Source organism: Ovis canadensis, chromosome 5 (assembly GCF_042477335.2).
Source record: "Ovis canadensis isolate MfBH-ARS-UI-01 breed Bighorn chromosome 5, ARS-UI_OviCan_v2, whole genome shotgun sequence".
Taxonomy (NCBI): Eukaryota; Metazoa; Chordata; class Mammalia; order Artiodactyla; family Bovidae; genus Ovis; species Ovis canadensis.
Genome location: NC_091249.1, coordinates 28,080,274 through 28,102,998, shown reverse-complemented (window position 1 = coordinate 28,102,998; position 22,725 = coordinate 28,080,274). Strand labels below are relative to the sequence as shown.

The following is a 22,725-nucleotide window of genomic DNA, read 5'->3' as shown; positions in this document are numbered from 1 at the left end:
GTTAGCATAAACTATCAATTGTGTTCTGTCTAACATCAAAAATAAACTTGCAATGAATTAAAGACCTGAATATAAGGCCAGATAGTATAAAACTCCTAAGAGGAAAACCTAGGCAGAACACTCTGACATAAATCTCAGCAATATTTTTTTGGATCCATCTCCTAGATGAATGGAAATAAAAACAAAAATGAACAAATGGGACCTAGTTAAACTTAAAAGCTTTTGCACAGCAAAGGAAACCATAAACAAAATGAAGAGACAGTCCACATCATGGGAGAAAATATTTGCAAATGATGCTAATAGCAAGGGATTAATTTCCAAAATAAACGAATAGTTCATGCAGCTCTACATCAAAAAAGCAACTCAATCAAAACGTGGGCAGACGATCTAAATGGATGTTTCTCCAAAGAAGTCAGATGGATGGCCAACAGGCACATGAAAAGATGTTCAATGTCACTAATTATTTAGAGGAATGCAGATCAAAACTATAATGAGATATTACCTCACATCTGTCAGAATGGCCATCGTCAAAAATTCTACAGATAATAAATGCTGGAGTGGACGCAGAGAAAAATGAACCCTCCTGGTGGGAGGAATGGTGGGAATGTAGGTTGGTTACAGCCACTATGGAGAACAGTATGGATGTTCCTTAAAAAAAATTAAAAATAGAGTTCCTATGTAATCCTGCAATCCTGGGCATATATCCAGAGCAAACTAATTCAAAAAGATAACTGTACCCCACTGTTCATAGCAGCACTGTTCACAATAGCCAAGACATGGAAGCAACGTAAATGTCCATCAAAAGATGAATAAATAAACGTGGTATATATATACAAAGGAATACTACTCAGTAACTAGAAAAATGAAATAATATCATTTGAAGCAACATAGATGGTCCTGGATATTATCATAGTAAGTGAACTAAGACAAAGACAAATATCTGATATCACTTATTGTGGAATCTTAAAAAATGATACAGATGAACTTATTTACATAAAAGAAACAGACTCATGGGTGTAGAAAACAAATGTAAAATTGTTAATGTTATTCAGTCGCTAAGTCATGTCTGATTCTTTGCAGCCCCATGGACTCAGCACGCCAGGCTTCCCTGTCCTTCACTATCTCCTGGAGTTTGCTCAAATTCATGTCCACTGAGTCGGTGATGCTATCCAACCATCTCATCCTCTGCCAGCCCCCTTCTCATTTTGCCTTTAATCTTTCCCAGCATCAGGATCTTTTCCAATGAGTTGACTCTTCCCATCAGATGGCCAAAGTATTGGAGCTTCAGCTTCAGCATCAATCCTTCCAGTGAATTTTCAGGGTTAATTTCCTTTAGGATTGACTGGTTTGATCTCCTTGCAGTCCAAGAGACTCTCAAGAGTCTTCTCCAGCATCATAGTTTGAAAGCATCAATTTTTTGGCACTCAGCTTCTTTATGGTCCAACTCTCACATCCACACATGACTGCTGAAAAAACCATAGCTTTGACCAGACAGATCTTTGTTGGCAAAGTGATGTCTCTGTTTTTCAATATGCTTTCTAGGTTTGTCATAGCTTTCCTTCCAAGAAGCAAGTGTCTTTTAATTTCATGGCTGCAGTCACCGTCCACAGTGATTTGGGAGCCCAGGAAAATAAAATTTGTCACTGCTTCCACTTTTTCCCCTTCTACTTGCCATGAAGTGATGGGACTGGATGCCATAATCTTAGTTTTTTTTTAAGGTTGAATTTCAAGCCAACTTTTTCACCCTCCTCTTTCACTTTCATCAAGAGGCTTTTTAATTCCTCTTTACTTTCTGCCATTAGAGTGGTATAATTTGTGTATCTGAGGTTGTTGATATTTCTCCAAGCAATCTTGGTTCCAACTTGTGATTCATCTAGCCCAACATTTCACATGATGTACTCTGCATATAAGTTAAATAAGCAGGGTGACAATATTCAGCCTTGTTGTACTCCTTTCCCAATTTTGAACCAGTCTGTTGTTCCATATCTTGTTTTAACCGTTGCTTCTTGACCTGCATACAGATTTCTCAGGAGGCAGGTAAGGTGGTTTGGTATTCCCATGTCTTTAAGAATTTTCCACAGTTCGTTATGAGCCACACTGACAAAGGCTTTTGAATAGTCAGTAAAGCAAAATTAGATGTTTTTCTGGAATTCCCTTGTTTTCTCTATGATCCAAGGAATGTAGGCAATTGGACCTCTGGTTCTTCTGCTTTTTCTAAACTCAGTTTATACATCTCGAAATTCTCAGTTCAAGTACTACTGAAGCCTAACTTGAAGAATTTTGATCATTACCTTGCTAGCATGTGAAATAAGTACAATTGTAGGGTAGTCTGAACATTCTTTGGCATTGTCCTTCTTTGAGAATGAAATGAAAACTGACCTTTTCCAGTCCTGTGGCCCCTGCTGAGTTTTCCAAATTTGTTGGCATTTTGAGTGCAGCACTTTAACAGCATCATCTTTTAGGATTTTATATAATTGTGAATAAATCTAAATGCATGTTGAGGGAACTTCCCTGGTGATCCAGTGCACTTCCACTGCAGGGGCGCGGGTTTGGTCCCTGGTTGGAGAACTAAGATCTCACATGCCATGCTGCACAGCCAAATGGTCAAAAGACAATTAAAAAACAATAATAAACTAAAAAGAAGAATTTTTAAAGAAACGTTTAAAAATAATAAAGAATGACAAGAAAATAATATAAAAAATTTTAAGTAAAGATTAAAAAAGGAAAAATAATAAAATAAATGTATGTTGAATTTTTTGAAACACTAGTAATAAGGCAATGTATTTCTGAAGTTGAAAATTAAAAGTCTAGAACTTTTTTTTAATTAGTATGGTGGCTGGAGTTGAGCAGATATCTCCCCAGTATAGAAGACCGACCAGGTAGGTACCTGATATCTGTGTGTCAGGCTGGGGACGTGACATGAGAAAGCTGAATGAACAAACCCGTCTGCAACCTCTCCTCTGCAGCACGTGCTCTGAAGGCAGGGTGTATAGCAAGGAGCTGGAAACTAGGAAGGTGTCCTTGGCTAGAAAGATGCTACAGGTGACTCCCGAAGAAGGAGCTGGCCTTAAGGCAAAGAGTGGGATCAGTGGGGACTGGAGAGACAGAGCCAGTGTGTGAGCACAGCTGGCTTCTGCATAAATAAGATTTTGAGCTTCCAGGGGATCGTGTTTCAGAAGTGGTTTTGCAGCTGCCATCTGGCCTCCCCAACAGCTGAACCTGTGTGCCCAGGTGCACTGGGCCCAGTCCAAGTGTGTGAAAGGCTGCTAGTCTTTTTTTTTTTTTCCGGCTGCATCATGGAAATCTTAGTTCCCTGAACAGAGGTTGAACCCACACCCACGGCAGTGGAAGCGTAGAGTCTTAACCCCTGGACCACCAGGGAAGTCCAGTTTTGTTTTTTGTGTTTTTTTTTTTTAATATTTGTTCATTTATTTATCTCACTTGACTGCATTGGGTCTTAGTTGCATCATGTGGGATCTTTAGTTGTGGCACAGGGACTCCCTAGTTGTGGCGTGTGGGCTCAGGAGTCACAACATGTGGGACCTTAGTTCCAAACCAGGGAGGGAGCCCAGGCCCCCTGCAGTGGAGGTGCAGAGCCTTACCCCCTGGACCACTGGGGAAGTCCCAATTTTTTAAAAAATATTGTTTGAATTTATCTGTAGATATTATTTGTGGCTGTCCTGGGTCTTCATTCTTCCTTGGCCGTTTTTCTGGTTGCGGAGAGCAGAAGCTTCTCTCCAGCTGCAGGGCTCGGGCCTCTCGTTGCCGTGGCTCTGTTTGTTATGGAGCACAGGCTCTAGGGCACATGGGCTCCGGTAGTTGTGGCTTCCAGGCTCTAGACGGCAGGCTCGGTAGGGGTGCTGCATGGGTTTAGTTGCTCTGCAGCATGTGCACACCCACATTCTAAGCAGCGTTATTCACAATGGCGCAGCCAAATAAAAAAATTTTTAAAGAAAATGATCAATTCCATGAGAGCAGGACTGGAACTCTTTGCTGCCTCCCAGTGCCAGAGATTTTATTGGATGCAGAGTGGAGAATATTTTTTTCATAACGATCTTCTTCCAGTATTGAGACACTTGGCATATTGTCAAGGATCAGGCTGTGAATGTGCCTCTGTTGACAGCTTGGGTCCACAGCATGAATCAGCTGGCTGCTAACATAGCTGCTCTGTAGTGAAGTCTCTTCCTCTGAAGATGATGAACCACTGCAACGGACAGAATGCATCCCCCCAGATTCATATGTTAAGATGCTAACACCCAAGATGCTGGTATTAGGAGGCGGGGCTTTTGGGAAGTGGTTAAGTCAGGAGAGTGGATCCCCCATGAGTGGAGTTAGTGCCTTTGTAAAAGAGACCCCAAAGAATTGATGCTGTCAAACTGTGATGCTGGAGAAGACTCTTGAGAGTCCCTTCGACTGCAAGGAGATCAAACCACTCAATCCTAAAGGAAATTGAAAAAAAGAAAAAAATATATATATAAAGGAAATTGACCCTGAACCATTAGAAAGATTGATGCTGAAGCTGAAGCTCCGATACTTTGGTCGCCTGATGAGAAGAGCCACCTCATTGGAAAAGACCCTGATGCTGGGAAAGATTGAAGGCAGGAGGAGAAGGGGGTGGCAGAGGATGAGATAGTTGGATGGCATCACTGACTCAATGGACGAGAGTTTGAGCAAACTCCAGGAGATGGTGACGGACGGGGAAGCCTGGCATGCTGCAGTCCCTGGGGTTACAAAGAGTCAGACACGACTGAGCAAGACTGGAGCCCTGAACAACACAGGGCCACTGAGCAACAGCAGTGGAGCCCTCCCAGCTTCTTTCCACCATGTGGGGATTGAATGAGAAGCAGGCCACCCACAACCCAGAAGAGGGCCTTCGCGTGAATGATGCTACTATGAACACAGGTGTGTGGGAGACCCTGCTGTCAGTTCTTCCGGGTCCATGCCCTGAAGTGGAATTGCGGGATCATATGGGAGAGCTACTTTTAACTGTTCAAAGGACTGCCATGCCGATTTCCATAGTGGTTGTCATCATAACTGTTTCTACTCTTCTAATTAGAGCAAGTGATACTAGCTGCCATATATGCTAACGATATAAAGTTCACTTTGAGAAATATCAGTAGATGAAACAGTGAGCCCACTGAAATATAACTAAAATTTTGCTCAAAAATCTGGGCGTAAAAGCACATAGAGACTAATCCCCAGCTGCTCTGATTTTTCCTCAGGTTGACTTGTGGGATGAATATAAACTTTCTCTTTGAATTATTTATTTAGTTATTTATTGGCTGCCGTGGGTCTTCATTGCTGTGTGCCGGCTTTCTCTAGATGTGGTGAGCAGGGGCTACTGTCTAATTACGGGGTGCAAGCTTCTAGCTGCAGTGGCTTCTCTTGTTGGAGAGCACAGGCTCTAGGCGAGTGAGCTCCAGCAGTTGCAGCCCATAGTAGGTAGGATCTTCCCAGACCAGGATTCAAACCAGTGTCCCCTGCATTGTCAGGTGGACTCTTGATCAGGGGACTACTAGGGAAGCCCCCAGTATGAACTTCTGAGGTGAACTTTTTGTTCTTTTTCTTTCTTCTTTTGTGTTTGTGGTTTAAGACAAAGGGCACAAACATCTCTGCTTTATCAGGCTGTGGATCTGTAACAAACCTTCCACAGAGGGTGAACTGGGAGATTTTCCTGATAGCCTCTCTGGCGATTTTGGAGATTGCACCTTCACAGTGGTTCCAGGAGATATTCACGGGCCGTAGAAATGCAGACTAGCACAGAATGTGTAGCAGTCACGTGTCCTCAGAGCTGCTGGCATATTAATTTCTTCACACTCTTTTTGCCAGGATAATAGCTAGAATGATTGCTGCTCAGAGGACCAGGCCCAGCTATCTCCATGGTAACATTATACCTTGCCAATGTCACTTGCATTGCTCCAAGAACACGGTTCATAGGATAAGTCCCAGTCATCTCCATGGTAACGTTGTACCCTACCAGCATCACCTTCCTCTCCCCAGGAACGTGGGTGCACAGGAACCAAGGCAGGCCTGCGAGGGAAAAAGGTACCTGCACAGTTTTAATCTCCATTTAAACAATCTCCGTCTCTGTAGATCAAGTTTACTATGTTTTAAGAGCAGAAAGTTTCTTAATAGGTCTCAACTGTTTTGCAAGCTGGCATTTCAAAGCAGAGCTTCACAGAAGAAAGGCCTGAAATCCTACAGGTGAAAGTATCTTCCAGCGACCACATGCTGGAGTAGAACAGCCTCCAAGCTCTGGTCTCAAGAGTAGAGACAATCAGGAATCTTGCTTTTTGAAAAAGATGTAGCATTTTGATGGCAGAAAACCTAAATATAATCTATGGCCATTGGGACCTAGGGCTCCCCTGGTGGCTCAGTGATAAAGAGTATGCCTGCCAATGCAGGAGATGCAGGTTCGATCCCTGGGTCAGGAAGATCCCCTAGAGAAAATGGCAACCTACTCCCATACTCTTGCCTGGGAAATCCCATGGACAGAAGCCTCGCGGATGCAGTCGCAAGGAGTCGGACACAAATGACGGCTGCCCTGGGTCTTAGTTGAAGTATGAGGGCTTCTAACTGTGATAGCTTCTCTTGTTGTAGAGTACGGGGTCTAAGTGCATGGGCTTCGCTACTTGCAGCTTGCGAGCTCAGTAGTCCTGGCACACGGACTTAGTTGCTTCATGTCATGTGGGATCTTCCTGGACCAGGGATGGAACCCATGTCCTCTACATTGCAAGGTGATTCTTAACCACTGGACCACCAGGGAAGCCTTGAGGCTAATGTATTTTAACATTTATTGGTTGATGTTTTTGGATGCATAACATCTGAAGATGCAATTCTGTGACACCAACAACTGGAAAACAGTGGGATGGAGCCGTGAAGAGGTGGTTTTGTGTGTTATTGACATTAAGCTGGCATGAATCCAAATTTGAGTATTATAACTGTAGGATGTTGAATGCGATCCCCATGGTAACCCCAAACAAAATGGCTGTAGAATATACACAAAAGGAAATAGAAGCATTTAAATGTTTCACTAAAAAAATTAAACACAAAAGAAAACGTAATGCAGGAAATGAAAGACAAAAGAGCTGTAAGTTATATAGAAAACAATTAACAGTGTGACAGAAGTAAGTCCTTCTTTATCAGTAGTTGTTAAGAATAAAGGAATTTCTAGGACTTCCCTGGTGGTCCAGAGGCTAAGACTCCTCACTCCCAGTGCAGGGGGCCCCAGGTTGATCCCTGGTTGGGGAACTAAATCAGCAACTAAGAGTTCGAATGTCACAGCTAAAAAGATTCCACATGCCCCAGCTAAGATCAAAGATCCAGCATGCCACAACTGAGACCCGCAACAGCCAAATATATGAATAATAAAAACAATTTTCAATGAATAATGAAACTTCTGACATTTGCTATGACATGAACAAACCTAGAGGACATAATACTCGGTGAAATAAACCAGACGTGAAAGGACAAATACTGTAGGATTTCTCTTATGGGAGGTCCCTAGATTCATAGAGACAGACAGCAGGTGAGTGGGGGCCAGTGACTGGGGGAGGGGGATGGGGAGTGAATGTTTAAAGGGGACAGAGCTTCACTTTGGGAAGACGAAAAGAGTTCTGGGGATGGATGGTGGGCAGGGTTGCACGACAATTTGAATGTACTTAATGTCACTGAACTATACACTTAAAAATGGTTAACACGGTAGATTTTATGTTATGTATATTTTGCTGCAAGGTCAAACCAGTCAGTCCTAAAGGAAATCAACCCTGAATATCCATTGAAATGACTGATGCTGAAGCTGAAGCTCCAATATTTTGTCCACCTGATGCGAACAGCCGACTGATTAGAAAAGACCCTGATACTGGGAAAGATTGAGGGCAAAAGGAGAAGGCTGCGGCAGAGGATGAGATGGTTAGATTCCATCACCGACTCAATGGGCATGAGTTTGAGCAAGCTCTGGGAGACAGCAGAGGACAGGGGAGCCTGGCGTGCTGCAGTCCATGGAGTCGCAAAGAGTCAGACCCAGTTTAGTAACTGAACAACAACAAAAGTTTACCATAATAAAATTTTTAAATAAAAGAAGAAATGAGCTATTTATCTTTAATGAAGACAGAGTTTCAGTTTCACAAGATAAGAAGAGTTCTGGAGATGGATAGTTGACTATGGCCACACACAATGTGGCTGTGTTTACACTATGACCACCACTGAACGGGACGCTTAAAAATGATTACAATGGTAAACGTTATGGATGCGTGAGTGTGTGCTCAGTTGCTTCAGTCGTGTCCGCCTCTTTGCGACCCTATGGACTATAGCCCGCCAAACTCCTCGTCGGTGGGATTCTCCAGGCATGGATTCTGGAGTGGGTTGCCACACCCTTCTCCAGGGGATCTTCTTGACCCAGGGATCGAACCCATGTCTCCTGCATCTCCTGCACTTGCAGATGGATTCTTTACTCACTGAGCCACCTGGGAAGCCCAAATGTTATGTATATTTCACCACAATTAACAAAAGAGCATATTGAAAAATGAAAAGAAGAAAAAGAGCTATCAAACCATGAAAAGACATGAAGGTACCTTAACTGTACATTTGCTTCATAAAAGAAGCCATTCAGAAAACACTGTATACCATATGACTCCAACCACAGGACATTCTGATACCAGGCTCCTCTGTCCATGGGATTTCCCAGGGAAGAATACTGAGTTGCCATTTCCTTCTCCAACAGAGACTGTAAAATCTCAGTAGTTGCCAGGAGGTTGGACAGAGGGAGAAACGGGTGGAGCCCAGGGGATTTTTAGGGCAATGAAACTCTTCTGTACAATACTGGGTGGATGTCATCATTATTTTCCAAAAATCATAGAACTGCACAACACCAAGAGTGAGACCCACTCTGAATTATGGGCTTTAACTAATAATGCATCAATCTTGTTGTTGTTCAATAGCTCAGCTGTGTCTGACTCTTTGTGACCCCATGGACTACGGCACACCAGGCTTCCCTGTTCTCTACTATCTCCCGGAGTTTGCTCAAACTCACGTCCAATGAAGATCAGTCTTACTTCATTCTTTAGCACAGCTGCACCACACTCCTGCAAAACGTTAATAATTGAGGAAACTGGAGGAGAGGAGTAGGGGAATTGGGCAGGTATATGGAAACTCTGTATTCATTTCTCAGTATGTCTGTAAACCTAGAACTATAAAACAAAGGGTTATTAATTTTTAGAAAATGCATAGGCCACCTCAGCTACCAACGACTAAGTCCAGCTTGGTACCAGGGCCCAAGACCACGTGACCTGGTGGTCTTAGCCCACCCATACTATGTCCTCTGCCTGGGACGCCCCTACCTACCCCTGAGGTCTCCTCCATCCTAGGCTGGACTCCCCAGCAATCTTCTTGACCTCTGGCCCCTGGAGGCGGGTGGGTATTTAAGTAAGATTTTTGTTTGTATGTTTCATACCCTTTTTTTCTTTCCTTAAGCCACACTGCATACCCTGTGGGATCTGTCCAGGGATTGAACCTGGGTCCCTGGCAGTGGAAGCCTGGAGTCCTAACAAGTGGACCTCCAGGAAATGCTTTGTTTTTTTTCAATTTTTAGTTTATTATATTGATGTATTTCTTTTCGCCTACACTGTGTCTTCATTGCTGCAGTGAGCAGGGGCTACTCTCCAGCTGGGTGAATGGGCTTCTCACTGTGGTGGCTTCTTTGTTTCTGAGCACAGGCTCGAGGGCACACGGGCTTCAGCGTGCAGGCTCAGCAGCTGTGGCTCATGGGCCCTGGAGGGTGGGCTCGATAGTTGTGGCACATGAGCTTAGTTGCACCGACATGTGAGGACCTGGGATCAAACCCATGTCCACTACATTTGCAGGCAGATTCCTATCTACTACGCCACCAAGGAAGTCCCCCAGGTTTATTTTATATATATGTATTACAGTTGTATAATATTATATGTTACAGGTGTACAATATAGTGATTCATGATTTTTAAATGTTATACTTCATTATTGTTATAAATTATTGGCTTTATTTCCCATGCGTGTGAGTTCAGTCACTCAGTCATGTCCAACACTTTGCGACTCGTAGACTGCAGCCCGCCACGCTCCTTTGTCCACGGAATTTTCCAGGCAAGAATACTGGAGTGGGTTCCCATTTCCTACTCGAAGGGATCTTCCTGACCCAGGGAGTGAACCCATGTCCCCTGCATCTCAGGCATTGGCAGCTGGATTCTTAGCTTTCACTTTCATGTATTGGAGAAGGAAGTGGCAACCCACTCCAGCGTTCTTTTCTGGAGAATCCCAGGGAAGGGGGAGCCTGGTGGGCTGCCGTCTATGGCGTCGCACAGAGTCGGACACGACTGAAGTGACTTAGCAGCAGCTTCAGCAGCAGAATTTCAGTACAGTTTTCAATCTTTTCTTGTTGGATTCATTATGCCGTCCTACAGGCGGCGGTGGCTCTTGACCTGGTGCACGTTGAGCGCGGGGCTGTTGGGCAGGATCTCGCTGCAGCTGCGCACATGCACAGGATGTTGGTCCTCATGGCCCAGGACAGCTTGCTCACTGGTGGCTGGATGAACTCCAGGGCCGGCGACACTGACCCCGTGGGCTGCTGCCTCACCACCGTGGGTCTGGGCTGGCTGCCTCTCAGCTGCCTGGGGGGACCCCAAGGACCCGAGGCAGTGGTGGCACCCTTCGCGGCTGCCGGGACAGCCGGGGCACCCAAGGCAAGAGCCGCGGGATCCACCTCCACTGCCTCAGAGGCCGCCACGACTCGCACCGCAGCCGGACCTGTTTTTAAATTTTGAGCTTTTGAAGCTTATATGCTTTTGCTGGTTAGGACCTGCACTTGCTGGTGCCGGGTGACACCTGTCCCTGGTCACCTTCCCCTGCCTGGTGACAAGACGCTCCTCTTCCACACCTGGCCTTCAGGTGTATGGGCTCAGTGCTGCCCCTGACTTCTGACCTGTCCCCATTGTGGAGTGGAAAGGCAGCGACCCCTCAGTTCTGCCTATGGCTCACACCCACTGTTTCATGTCTGTAGGTGTTCATTCGGAGGCCCCTGTGTCTCTGACCTGCTCTGACCCTCTCCTGCCCTGTTCCATCTCTTCTGCCCTGTCCCTGGGTGCATTTCCATCAAGGGGACATGGCTCAAGCAGCAAGAGGTCTGATGGGTGAAAGCATTGCCTCATCTCTTGTAGATTCTTTGGGGACAGAGGCCCCTGGGTGGGTGACTCCATCCTTCCTGGAAGAAGTGATGCTGAGCCCCCAGTACTGAACAACAGCCAGGACTTGCAGTCCCCTCCTGGCTCCAAGGAGGGAGTGGGCTGCAGCCAGAGGTGCCGTGTCCCTGTGAGGAGTCTCAGCTTCCACGCCTGGCCCAGAGGAAAGCACGAAGGAGGGGAGAGAGGATGCAGGAGGAGGTAGAAGAGATGGATGGAAGATGGAAGCAGAGGGCAAGAGTACAGGAGGATGGATCTAGAGGGAGGAGGCGGGAATGGGACAGAGGGCGTGAGACAGTAAGAGGAGGAAGTGCAGGAAACAGGAGTGGGAGGAGGAAGGGTGGCTGAGGTGGATGGGGAGGTGAAGGTCTGGGGGTGAGGGAGTTGTGGAGAATGGAGGAGGAGGAAGGGTGAAGCGAGGGGCTGGCCGAGGACTGGATAGCAGCTGATGGAGGGGTAGGGAGGATGGAGTAGTGATGGAAGCTGAGGGGAAGAGGTGGGGGGATGCAGGGGTGGAGTGTGGATGGAGAAGGATGAGGGGAGAAGGGCAGAGCTTTGGCATCTCCAGAGCCTGGTGGGTCCAAGCCTGTGTTCGTGTCCTGGATCCCAGAGGCATCCTGTCTGTCCTGCCCCAGACCAGGCAAGCTGGCCACGTGAGTTTGCTTGGCCTGTGGGCTGGGGGGGGTGGGGGTGGGGACACAGGGCCTCACGCTGTGCAGTGCAGGGCCCCTCGTGCTCTCCATGTGTCACCAGCTCTACGCTCTCCAGCCATGTTCTTGATGGTTTTCTGTGCGAGTCCAGGAACCGAGGCCCTTCCCTCTTGGCCTTGTTCAGACTTGTGGACTGAAGGGTGGTCTCAGCAGCACAGAGAGGCTGCCTGAGGTTAAGTCATTCTTTTCCCAAACTAACACCCTTCTGATCGGCCGGTGTGTTGCCTGAGCCGATTCACCAGCCAGAATCAGTGAGTTAGGTCCATTATGAGAACGTGCGTCTCTTCCTAAGGCCCTTGGTCCCCAGTCCTTGCTCTGCCTCCCGAGAGGGGCCATCCTGGGGTGGGGGGGCAGTGAGAGGGGCGTGGTCCCAGGAAGAGCCCCGTGGGCAGAAGCTCAGGACTGCTGCCCTCGAACATGAGAGCCCCTGGTTGTGTTTTAATCTAAGTGAAGTCTCTCACTGCCCCTTTCAGGGCTCCTGGGGCGAATCCGGCTCAAAGAGCTTTCTCTGAAATTCACACATCATCCACTTTAGCTCAAGTAGACTATTCAGAGGTCTTTATTTTACAGACTCCTGCTACCATCACCACTGCATCCACGTGTCACCACCTCGTCAAAGTCTCTTATCCATCCACGTGTCACCACCTCGTCAAAGTCTCTTATCCATCAGCAGATACCCACCCCTCGCCCATCCCCCAGCCCTGGGGCCCCCCGATCCAGTTTCTGTCTCTATGGACCTGGTGATGCTGGACACTTCAGATCAATGGAATCATACAATATATGGTCTCTTGTGCCCAATTTCGTTCACCGATCCACAGTGTAGGGACACCATTTCCTGCCTGCAGTACAGGAGAGTTGCAGTCTCTCCACATCCTGTTATTGGGAATAAAGTTTCCATGGGTGAGAAGTGGTGTGCCCTGTGGTCTTGACTTGCATCTCCCTGATGGCCGATGAGGTTGGGAAGCTCCCCCTGAGCCTGTTGGCCTTGTTTTCTAAAGCTGGGTGGACTTTGGAGAAAGGTCTACCCCATTCTGAAATCTAGAAGTGGAAGTATTAGGTGTGGATGCAAGCCATGATTGCCAAAGGGGATCCCACGCACTAAGGGGGCACTAATGTCTGATTTCTCCCTCTATGACCAGGAAGCTGCCAACAGGGAGCCAACTTCCACTTGCTGGGTCCCTGAAGCTCTTTAGGGCACTGGAATACATGGATTTTGTCTTGCAGCATCCAACATGGAGAAGCTGGAGACCCTACTAGCCTTGGAACGAGAAGAAATTATAACAAAATATGAGCAGGTGAGACCCCAACAGGGATCATAGACAAGAGCAGGTGCACCCAAGCAGGGATCTGAGCCAAGGACAGGCAGCTGAGACCCGGCAGGGATCCTAGCCAGGTAGAACTGGTATCATCACCCATCAGAAAAGGTACATTTCCCAAGTGGGAATCACTGCAGCCCAGGCGAGCATCCTAGCCCACAGAATCAGGTATGTCCCAGGAGGAACCAGCGCCAAGAATAAGCAAGGGAGGCCAGGCCGAGGTCATCCCTGGGTAGACCATGGAAGGCCACGTAAGGATGGTTACCAGTAGGAACAGGTACAGCTCAGGCGGGGAGCACAGTCAGCACGCAGCAGGTGAGGCCCAGGGGGGCCATGCCAGCCCACATGGCCAGCAGGAGCAGGGATGTCCCTGGTGGGATCATAGCCAAGGAGGAGCAGGTGAGGCCCAGGTGGGACCCATTGCCATGTGTGCACAGGTACAGCCCAGCGGGAACCATGGGCAGCAAGAGCACTCACATTCCAGGTAGGAGTCACAGCGAAAGCTGAGCAGAGCAAGCCTGAGTGGACATCCTCCTCCCCAGGATGAGTGGGTATGGCTCAGGTGGGGGTCACCACAAATGGGACCAGGTGGCCCAGGCATGATCCTAGCCAGGTACGAGGTGAGGCCCAGGCAGATCCCACTGAGTGAGGCAGGCCTGGTGCTGTGCCCCTGGGATGCAGGGTGGGGAGTTGTCCTGCCCTGCCTTTCCTGGCATCTCTCAGCCCCCTCTGGCTTTTGGGCCATACAAGGAGGATGCGGGAACCAGGTAAGGATACAGATCTCTCAGTGTACAGTGTCGCCAACAGGCTAGGTTCCTTGCTGTGAGTCACTGGGATGCCCCTCTTTCCCATCCTGGGGGTGGGTTTCCACGAGAAGAAACATCCCAAAGGTGTCAAGAACAGGAGTGACCGCTGGTGGCCATGGCAGGCCATGGGCTGATGAATCCAAGAGCAGAGGTGGGCTCCGGGGGGTCCTCCACGCACATCTGGCTCTTGCAGGAGGTGGGCTACTTCCAGGGCATGAATGAGGTCGTGGCCGTCCTACTGATGTTCCTGAACGAGGACGACACCTTCTGGAGGTTGTTCCAGCTGATGACTGATGAGAAGCACGTCATGCGCAATAGGTGCCTGCTGAGGACGGCTGGGCAAGCCTGAGAATCCAGGGTCTCTTTGCAGGGGGGCTGGTGGGGACCCTGGCCCAGGACAGCTCCCCATCAGCAAAGGACGCTGGTTCCCCACGCTGCCCTTTGGGTTCTGGAACCTCAGCCCTCAGTCCCAGCCTCATGCAGACCACTCTCCCTTCCTTCGCTGCTGGTCCTTCTGCCTCAAGCCTGCCATCCACCAGGCACCCCGCAAGCCCACAGCCACGTGAAGCCCAGGCAGCAACACCACCTCCTCTGCCCCCAGCCTGGTTGCAGAGGCCAGGAGATGGCCAGGCACACACCCCCATCTCCCCTGGGGGCCACACTCGCTGCCCCTCCATGCCAGGCCTGCCATCCCCCACTGTGCCTGCTGTGGGGACAGCATGCCGGGGCCAGATGCCTCCCCACCCCTCTGCCCAGGGCACCAGCTGAGCTGGGCATCCAGGAGCAGGGCCTCTGCCCTGGCCTCACAGGCTGTCCTCCCTGGGAAGAGCATGTCCAGCCAGGGCTCAAGAGGGCCCCACAGGCAGGGGTCACCACTGGGGGCTCCTGTGGTACTCCACTCCCCTCTGGGCAAGGCTCTGACTTGTGGGGGTCTGGGGGCTCCTCAGGCTTCATCCCTGGATTCCTGACATTGCTAAGATTCCAGGCCCATCACAGGCACATTCTTGGCAGAGCCCTCCCCAAGTTGAAGGGACATGTGGTGAGTACAGCTGTTGCCCCGCCCAGAGGTGCTGTCCCATGGCCACTGCAGGGACTTGGCTTCCTGCAGGCTTCACTCGCTTTCTCCTGGGGGCGGCCAGGGGTGAGCTTGGGCTGAGCAGGCCCATGGACAGCATGTCCACCACCCCTGAGGGTGGCTGTACAGGGCCCTCAAGTAGGGAGGTTTCCGGCAGAGCAGGCAGGCCCTGAGCACCCCCTGCCCTGCTTTAGAGCAGATGTCTGTGGGGATTTACACACCCACGTGGTCCATGCAGTGCTTCATCAACCAGGTAAGGCTGCCCAGGGACGCTGGGTTCCAAGGCCTCCCTGTCCCCCACTCCTGATGCCCAGGGAGGGACAAACCCCACCCTCAGATATGCCAAGACCCTCTTGAGGAGCCCCGAAGGGCAGCCCAGAGCCCTCCTGGTGGGCCCAGGGCACCTTGACGTCCCAGGGACCCGCCGTTTCTGCCTGGCTCCCTTCGGGAAGGGTGGGTCAACCTGGGGTGCAGCCGAGCCACCATCGTGATCTGCTGAGGTGTCCCCACCAAGAGGGTTAGCTGGTGTGCTGTCAGGCCCTAAGGACCCTGAGAGGCCTGGTGGGAGCACCTTTGTCCAGCCAGATGAGCAGCTCTGGGACCTTGTCTGACGAATGGTGGGACTGCAGGGACCAGAGGCAGATGGGGCTTCTAACCCTGTGCTGGGACCCCCTGTCCTCTGCTCTAGCGGCCCCTCCCATGCCCACGGTCCCCACAGAGCCCCCTTTCCACTGACCCTGAGGCTCTGGGATGCCTCCGTCCTGGAGGGTGGGCACTTGCTCACAGCCATGGCCTCCACCGTCCTCAAGGTGCACAGGAGGAAGCGGGCCTGAGTGCGGAGCACAGGCCACGGAGGAGGGAGTGCCAGCCGCATGAAGGCGGTCAGGGTGCCCTGTGGTGAGTGCCCCTAACCGGGGCGCTCCCTGGGGCTCTGTCAGGACAGATGGACCCCCAGAGGTGGCGCACAGTTGAGCACAATCGCCCCCTACTGGAGGACCCCCACAATGTGGGGGCCGAGCCTTCCTTGTGGGTGCCCTGATGGCCTGATGGCACCCGCACCCCTAGAGCATCTCCAGAATTCAGCCCACCCTGAAGCCAGCACCCTGGGAGGGATCAGCCCTCCCTTCGAGTCTCCTGGACTGAGACTTGGGGGTTGAGGGGGTGGGTAGGGCCTTCTGGGCCTCCAGCCGGGTCAGTACCTCACACCTTGTTTCTCTTGCCTTCAAGTCAGGAAAACCCACCTAGTCTCAGCATCCAGGGCTTCAGTATCTGCGACCTCAGCACTCAGTCGGTGAGGGTTAAGACTCCACGCGTGCTGTACCAGCAGGAAGAGGGAGGAGGTCATGGGTGCGGCTGGGGTTCCCTGCTGCTCCACACCCCAGAGCTGTCGAAGTGTCCTTGGTCTGCGAGGGGTCTGTGCCCGTCCTGGGGGCCCTTGAGTTCACACCCATTTGGGCCACTCTAGGGAGCTGGCAGCTAGAACACCACCACCATGTCCTATATTCTAGCAAAAAGCCCAGGACCTCCGGGGAGCCGACAAGAGGGTGAAGAAGCTGAGGAGCTGGCAAAAATACCAGGGCAGCAAGAAGGTATAAAGCAGAGTATCCTGACCCTGCTGGGCGCTAGCCTTTGGGCCCCATAAGGCTCAGGAGACTCTGATGCCAGGGCGGCAGCCAGCCCAGCCCAGGACCCACAGGGAGGGAGCAGCCTGGGCTATTCTCCACTCCCAGTTTGGGAAGATCAGGCCCAGCTCTAGGAAGACCCTGCCCCTCTGCAGCATCTTCCACAGGCCTCTCACTCCGTCTACTCCCCGGTGTGGTGCCTGCATCTGTCTCAGGGCTGCCTCTCCCCCATAGATGTGCCAAAGGGTGTCCATGGGCATCCCTCCACCAGTGCGAGGGCAGGCCTGGTCTCTGCTCTGGGACCTGGAGAAGGTGAAGGCGGAGAACATTAGGAAATATCAGGTGCGGCCGGTCCACCTGAGCAGGGGCTACGGGCCAGGCTATCAGGAGCTTGGCGGGCTGCCCCTGGGGACCGCTGGCCCACCCCCAAGGGTGGGGGGTGGAGATGTCGGGCTGTGGGGCTCCACGCTCCTCCTGGGCGGTTTTTAGAGTCAGGGTGTTGGGAGCCCGAGCCCCCTGAGTCGGGCTGGCGCCAAAAGAGGAGTAGGTGACTGTCAGACGGACAGGCAGCGAACAGGAGTCTCTCCTCGCCACGCCCACCCCATCCCGCCCCCTTCTCGCCCCGCCCCGCCTGTTACCGCCTAACGGCAGTGACCCTCCAGAGGGTGTTAGGAAGCAGAGGCCCAGCCGCCCTCCCCGCCTGCCCCGCACCTGGGAGCCGCCTCCCGGGACCAGGCTCAGGGCCTGGCGGGCGCTGTCACCTGGGAGGCCTCTGGGGGAGGCGGAGGAGGGGTCCAGAGGGCCTGGACGGTACCTTGTTAACGGTCGGGGTTCTGGGCCTTGGACGGGGGAGTCCCTCGTGAGCCCCGCTGGCTTTAGAAACAAGCGGAATGAGGTTTCTGCAGAAAACAGCTCCGGTCCCTCGGGCCGCGCAGCGCCCGCCCGGTCGCGGCAGTTGTGGCGGTTGGTCCAGCGGGTCAGGGCCTCCTGACGTTGGCCCCGCCCCTCGGCCCCGCCCACAGCGCATAAAAGAGCGGGCCCGGCGGTGCGGTCCTGACGTCAAGCACCGTGACGTAGACGTTAACCGCACCTTCAGGAATAACCTCTTCTGGGAGCGGTACGGAATCAAGTGGGCCCCCAGGTTCCTGGCGGGGAGGCCCTGGACCTGGGTTGGAGCTGGGGTGGCAGGTTGTCGACCGTCGCCCGTCCTGGCAGTACCGGCTGAACCTCGAGGGGGCGCGAGTACACACGTTAGGAGCCGGGGCAGAGGTGGAGGGCTCGCGGCGGGTGGCGGTTGGGGCGGGGAGAGTGGGGCGGGGCACCCGCGGGAGGGGAGGGGCTCCAGGCGGCAGAGACCTGGCTGGACAGGAGTTCAGATCGACTGAATTCGGGTTAGAGCGGTCAAATGACGCCCCTCTCGATGGTGTTGCTTACATATTTCTACTTCTACAGTTTCTATCATTTGTAAAAACAGATTGGTGAACCCCAAATTCCATCACTTAGGGACCCAGTCCCATCCCATCTCCTGCGTTCACCACATCCTTGACCAGCACATGCCTTTCACAGAGGACCCGAGACCTCTGGCCTCACCCCATCGCTAGGCTCTCAGTATGCTTGTTTTTGGCCATGCATGTGGCTTGTGGGCGCTTAGTGCCCTGACCAAGGAGCAAACCCATGCCCCCTGAGGTGGAAGAACAGACTCATAATCCCTGGTCAGCCAGGGAACCCCCCAACCCACCGCTGCTAGTATGCATTTTAAAAACAAGAATTCTTGGGAATTCCCTAGCAATTCAGTGGTTAGACTCCACACTCTAATTGCAGAGGGCCCAGGTTGCATCCCTGTCAGGGAACTAAGATCTCACAAACCAAGCAGTGGGGCAAAAAGAAAAAAAGAAGCGGGATTCTTTTTTTACACGTGACCTCGAGCCTGTTGCAACACCGGAAGCATGTACTGTAATCCCCTAATACGCACCCAGAGATCACATCTCCCAACACTGCATGCTTTCTGAACAAGCTGTTCCAACCCAGGTAACTGGGAGTGGGTTGAAGACACTGGCAGCCAGGGAAAACGTATGGGCAGGCAAGAGAGAGGGTTCTGCCACAACCAATTCAGGTTGCAGGCTATCGGCCTGCAGATCAAGCTCACTCTGGACCAAGAGACACTCTTCAGAGCACCCACCCCAGAGAGAAGAGGGGTCTGGCCACAGCAGGGCTGACAGCAACAAGGCAGGAGTGGGCTGTGCTGCCTGAGTGGTGACCCTAGACCCCTCGTGCTCCTCTCACAGTGAGATGTCTCTACTGAGGGGCCCTGCCAGTCCCAAAGCAGGGTGGCCCCAGGACTCCTTGGCTTTGGGGGCTCATTTCTTAAACACACTTGCTCTGTCGTGAGGCTCTGTCAGACAATATAAAACTAAGAGCATCGGTGTGAAAGATGCCCCCTGGGTCCCCTTCCCCAGGCAGCAGGCCCTGTTCCACGTGCTGGTGGCCTACTCCATGTATGACTCTGAGAATATCTGCACGCCCAGGCCCTGCCCATTCCAGGGGACCTTCCTGCTGGTCGTGAATCAGGAGCATCCAGGAGCAGAGGTGGGACTGTCAGGAGGGGACAGAGAGGCCTCCACGTGGGTCCTCCACACACGTCTGGCTCTTGCAGGAGGTGGGCTACTTCTAGGACATGAACAAGTTTGCAGCCGTCCTACTGATGTTCCTGAATTAAGAGGATGCCTTCCGGAGGCTGGTGCAGCTGATGACTGACGACAAGCACACCATGGGCGGTAGGTGCCCACAGAGGACGGCTGGGCAAGCCTGAGGATCCAGGGTCTCTTTGCAGGGGGGCTGGTGGGGACCCTGGCCCAGGACAGCTCCCCATCAGCAAAGGGCGCTGGTTCCCCACGCTGCCCTTTGGGTTCTGGAACCTCAGCCCTCAGTCCCAGCCTCATGCAGACCACTCTCCCTTCCTTCGCTGCTGGTCCTTCTGCCTCAAGCCTGCCATCCACCAGGCACCCCGCAAGCCCACAGCCACATGAAGCCCAGGCAGCAACACCACCTCCTCTGCCCCCAGCCTGGTTGCAGAGGCCAGGAGATGGCCAGGCACACACCCCCATCTCCCCTGCGGGCCACACTCGCTGCCCCTCCATGCCAGGCCTGCCATCCCCCACTGTGCCTGCTGTGGGGACAGCATGCCGGGGCCAGATGCCTCCCCACCCCTCTGCCCAGGGCACCAGCTGAGCTGGGCATCCAGGAGCAGGGCCTCTGCCCTGGCCTCACAGGCTGTCCTCCCTGGGAAGAGCATGTCCAGCCAGGGCTCAAGAGGGCCCCACAGGCAGGGGTCACCACTGGGGGCTCCTGTGGTACTCCACTCCCCTCTGGGCAAGGCTCTGACTTGTGGGGGTCTGGGGGCTCCTCAGGCTTCATCCCTGGATTCCTGACATTGCTAAGATTCCAGGCCCATCACAGGCACATTCTTGGCAGAGCCCTCCCCAAGTTGAAGGGACATGTGGTGAGTACAGCTGTTGCCCCACCCAGAGGTGCTGTCCCATGGCCACTGCAGGGACTTGGCTTCCTGCAGGCTTCACTCGCCTTCTCCTGGGGGCGGCCAGGGGTGAGCTTGGGCTGAGCAGGCCCATGGACAGCATGTCCACCACCCCTGAGGGTGGCTGTACAGGGCCCTCAAGTAGGGAGGTTTCCGGCAGAGCAGGCAGGCCCTGAGCACCCCCTGCCCTGCTTTAGAGCAGATGTCTGTGGGGATTTACACACCCACGTGGTCCATGCAGTGCTTCATCAACCAGGTAAGGCTGCCCAGGGACGCTGGGTTCCAAGGCCTCCCTGTCCCCCACTCCTGATGCCCAGGGAGGGACAAACCCCACCCTCAGATATGCCAAGACCCTCTTGAGGAGCCCCGAAGGGCAGCCCAGAGCCCTCCTGGTGGGCCCAGGGCACCTTGAAGTCCCAGGGACCCGCCGTTTCTGCCTGGCTCCCTTCGGGAAGGGTGGGTCAACCTGGGGTGCAGCCGAGCCACCATCGTGATCTGCTGAGGTGTCCCCACCAAGAGGGTTAGCTGGTGTGCTGTCAGGCCCTAAGGACCCTGAGAGGCCTGGTGGGAGCACCTTTGTCCAGCCAGATGAGCAGCTCTGGGACCTTGTCTGACGAATGGTGGGACTGCAGGGACCAGAGGCAGATGGGGCTTCTAACCCTGTGCTGGGACCCCCTGTCCTCTGCTCTAGCGGCCCCTCCCATGCCCACGGTCCCCACAGAGCCCCCTTTCCACTGACCCTGAGGCTCTGGGATGCCTCCGTCCTGGAGGGTGGGCACTTGCTCACAGCCATGGCCTCCACCGTCCTCAAGGTGCACAGGAGGAAGCGGGCCTGAGTGCGGAGCACAGGCCACGGAGGAGGGAGTGCCAGCCGCATGAAGGCGGTCAGGGTGCCCTGTGGTGAGTGCCCCTGGCCGGGGCACTCCCTGGGGCTCTGTCAGGACAGATGGACCCCCAGGGGTGGCGCACGTCGGAACACAGCCACCCCTCCCCCACGGGAGGACCCCCAGGGTGAGGGGTGAGCCTTCCCTTTGGGTCCCCCAATGGCCTGATGGCACCACCACCCCTAGAGCACCTCCTGACGCTGCCCCTGGAAGGCTGCAGGAATTCCTGCAGGACGTGCTGTCCCAGGCCGGGGCCCTGGAGGACGGCACAGTGTGCATGCAGCTGCAGGCCTCCGTGGCTGAGCTACCTAGGATGAAGTATGAGCTGCCCCTGCGCAAGTAGGCTCAGCCCTGGTCTCCCCATGAGTCACCCTCTCAGGCAGTAGGGGGTGGGCGAGTCCCGGGCTTTCCCCTTACCCCTGGCCATTTGCTCTTCTGGGCAGCCACCACAGAGCCCAGAGATTGGCGGCCTAGAGGGCTGTTCTCATAGCTGGGGCGCCTCTGCCATGCCTGGCCCCACGGGCCCACCTTGTGCAGACCACAGAGATACAATTCCCTCCCAAACTTCCTAGTGATCTGTGAGGCCCCAGGCAGGTGGCCCCCAGACCTCGGCTTTGAGCCGGAATGCTGGGTCCCTTCCCCTTCAGTCCCTTCCTGGGCCACCCCCAGGGCCACACGACAGGCCTGACTCCGTGACCCCGCCGAGGCCCCGGCAACCAGCTCCACCCAGTCTGCTGAAGACGGCGCCACTGGGCCCAGGACACCCCTCCTGCCCTGAGGCAGCTGAAGCCAGCATCCCTCCCATGAGTGACCAGCACCAGCACAGCCATGATGGAGCCAGGACAGCACCCCAAGAGCTGCGTCAAGACCCCACACAACCGCATGACCCCCTGAGCTCTGTGTCCATAGGGAGCCTGGACGTTCAGGGGCCTCCAGAGGATGAGGTGACTGTGAGCACAGGGACCCCGAGGCTCCCGGGGACCCCGAGGTCCCCAGAAGCCAGCAGCATGCCCTGCTTTTTCACGCTGAGCTTCTTGGAGGATGGACCCTACCCCTACCCCCATATAGCACAAGTCCCTGACTCCAAAGGGCCTGAATTTGGGCTCCAGGAGAGCAGAGGCTGTGTGAGCACCCCCCAGCCTGGACTGTGACTAAAGGGGCTGCCCCGGCCAGTCAGGAACGCTGGCTCAAGGCAAGGCGAGCCCTCTCGGAGCTGTATGTGGTCTCCTACAGCCTGAGCATGCCCCACAAGGTCCCTTTGGTGACCTGAGGAGCCTCTGGGAGCAACAGGCCACCTCCACCCTCACATGCATAAGGAGGCGGGGCTAGAGCAGAGGGTGCCGCTGTTTGGGCAGACGCAACACACTGTGTCCAAGTCAGTGACTGCCTTTTGGGGCCCCTAAATCTCAGCAAATACAGCCCCACCTGGGGTCCAACGGGGTTCCCTGCCCCCCCAGCCATTCGCTATGAAGGTCTCCCTCCAGGGGACGGGCAGACTTTGGTTTCAGTTTCCCCCCTTGCTGGTTAAAGGTTAATACATTTTCGTGCATTAAGTACTAGACTGGCTGGTTCTT

At 53.1% G+C, this 22,725-nt stretch overlaps 1 protein-coding gene and 1 long non-coding RNA gene across 19 annotated transcripts; one reads left to right on the top strand and one right to left on the bottom strand.

Annotated features, from left to right (window-relative positions):
* Positions 1–12,452: 12,452 nt before the first annotated feature.
* On the bottom strand, positions 12,453–17,749 carry LOC138440183 (uncharacterized). Of its 2 annotated transcripts, none has more exons than XR_011256960.1 (3): positions 17,550–17,749; positions 16,355–16,428; positions 12,453–14,425 (listed from the first exon to the last, which is right to left on the bottom strand). It is a non-coding gene; the product is annotated as an uncharacterized lncRNA (long non-coding RNA). The 2 variants fall into 2 exon arrangements; XR_011256961.1 differs by having other exon boundaries at positions 17,447–17,736.
* On the top strand, positions 17,739–22,707 carry LOC138440182 (USP6 N-terminal-like protein). Of its 17 annotated transcripts, none has more exons than XR_011256957.1 (6): positions 17,791–17,852; positions 19,389–19,509; positions 20,143–20,234; positions 20,470–20,523; positions 21,338–21,490; positions 21,821–22,707. XR_011256957.1 is itself a non-coding variant. In XM_069589251.1 (6 exons), exons 2-6 carry the CDS (start codon positions 19,482–19,484, stop codon positions 21,837–21,839), a joined length of 330 nt encoding a protein of 109 aa, XP_069445352.1. In that variant the 5' UTR covers positions 17,791–17,852; positions 19,389–19,481; the 3' UTR covers positions 21,840–22,707. The 17 variants fall into 17 exon arrangements, 9 of the variants coding, with proteins under 9 accessions (XP_069445352.1, XP_069445350.1, XP_069445351.1 ...); XR_011256958.1 differs by having other exon boundaries at positions 21,799–22,707; XM_069589251.1 differs by having other exon boundaries at positions 20,465–20,523; positions 21,338–21,469.
* The last annotated feature ends 18 nt before the right edge of the window (positions 22,708–22,725 follow it).

Bases quoted from the DNA above. Each gene is read 5' to 3' on its own strand.
- LOC138440182 (XM_069589245.1), top strand. From the start codon at position 19,758: ATGAAGCCCAGGCAGCAACACCACCTCCTCTGCCCCCAGCCTGGTTGC. The intron at 20,235-21,798 runs GTGAGTACAGCT...CTTCCCCTTCAG, and splicing joins CCAAGTTGAAGGGACATGTG to TCCCTTCCTGGGCCACCCCC.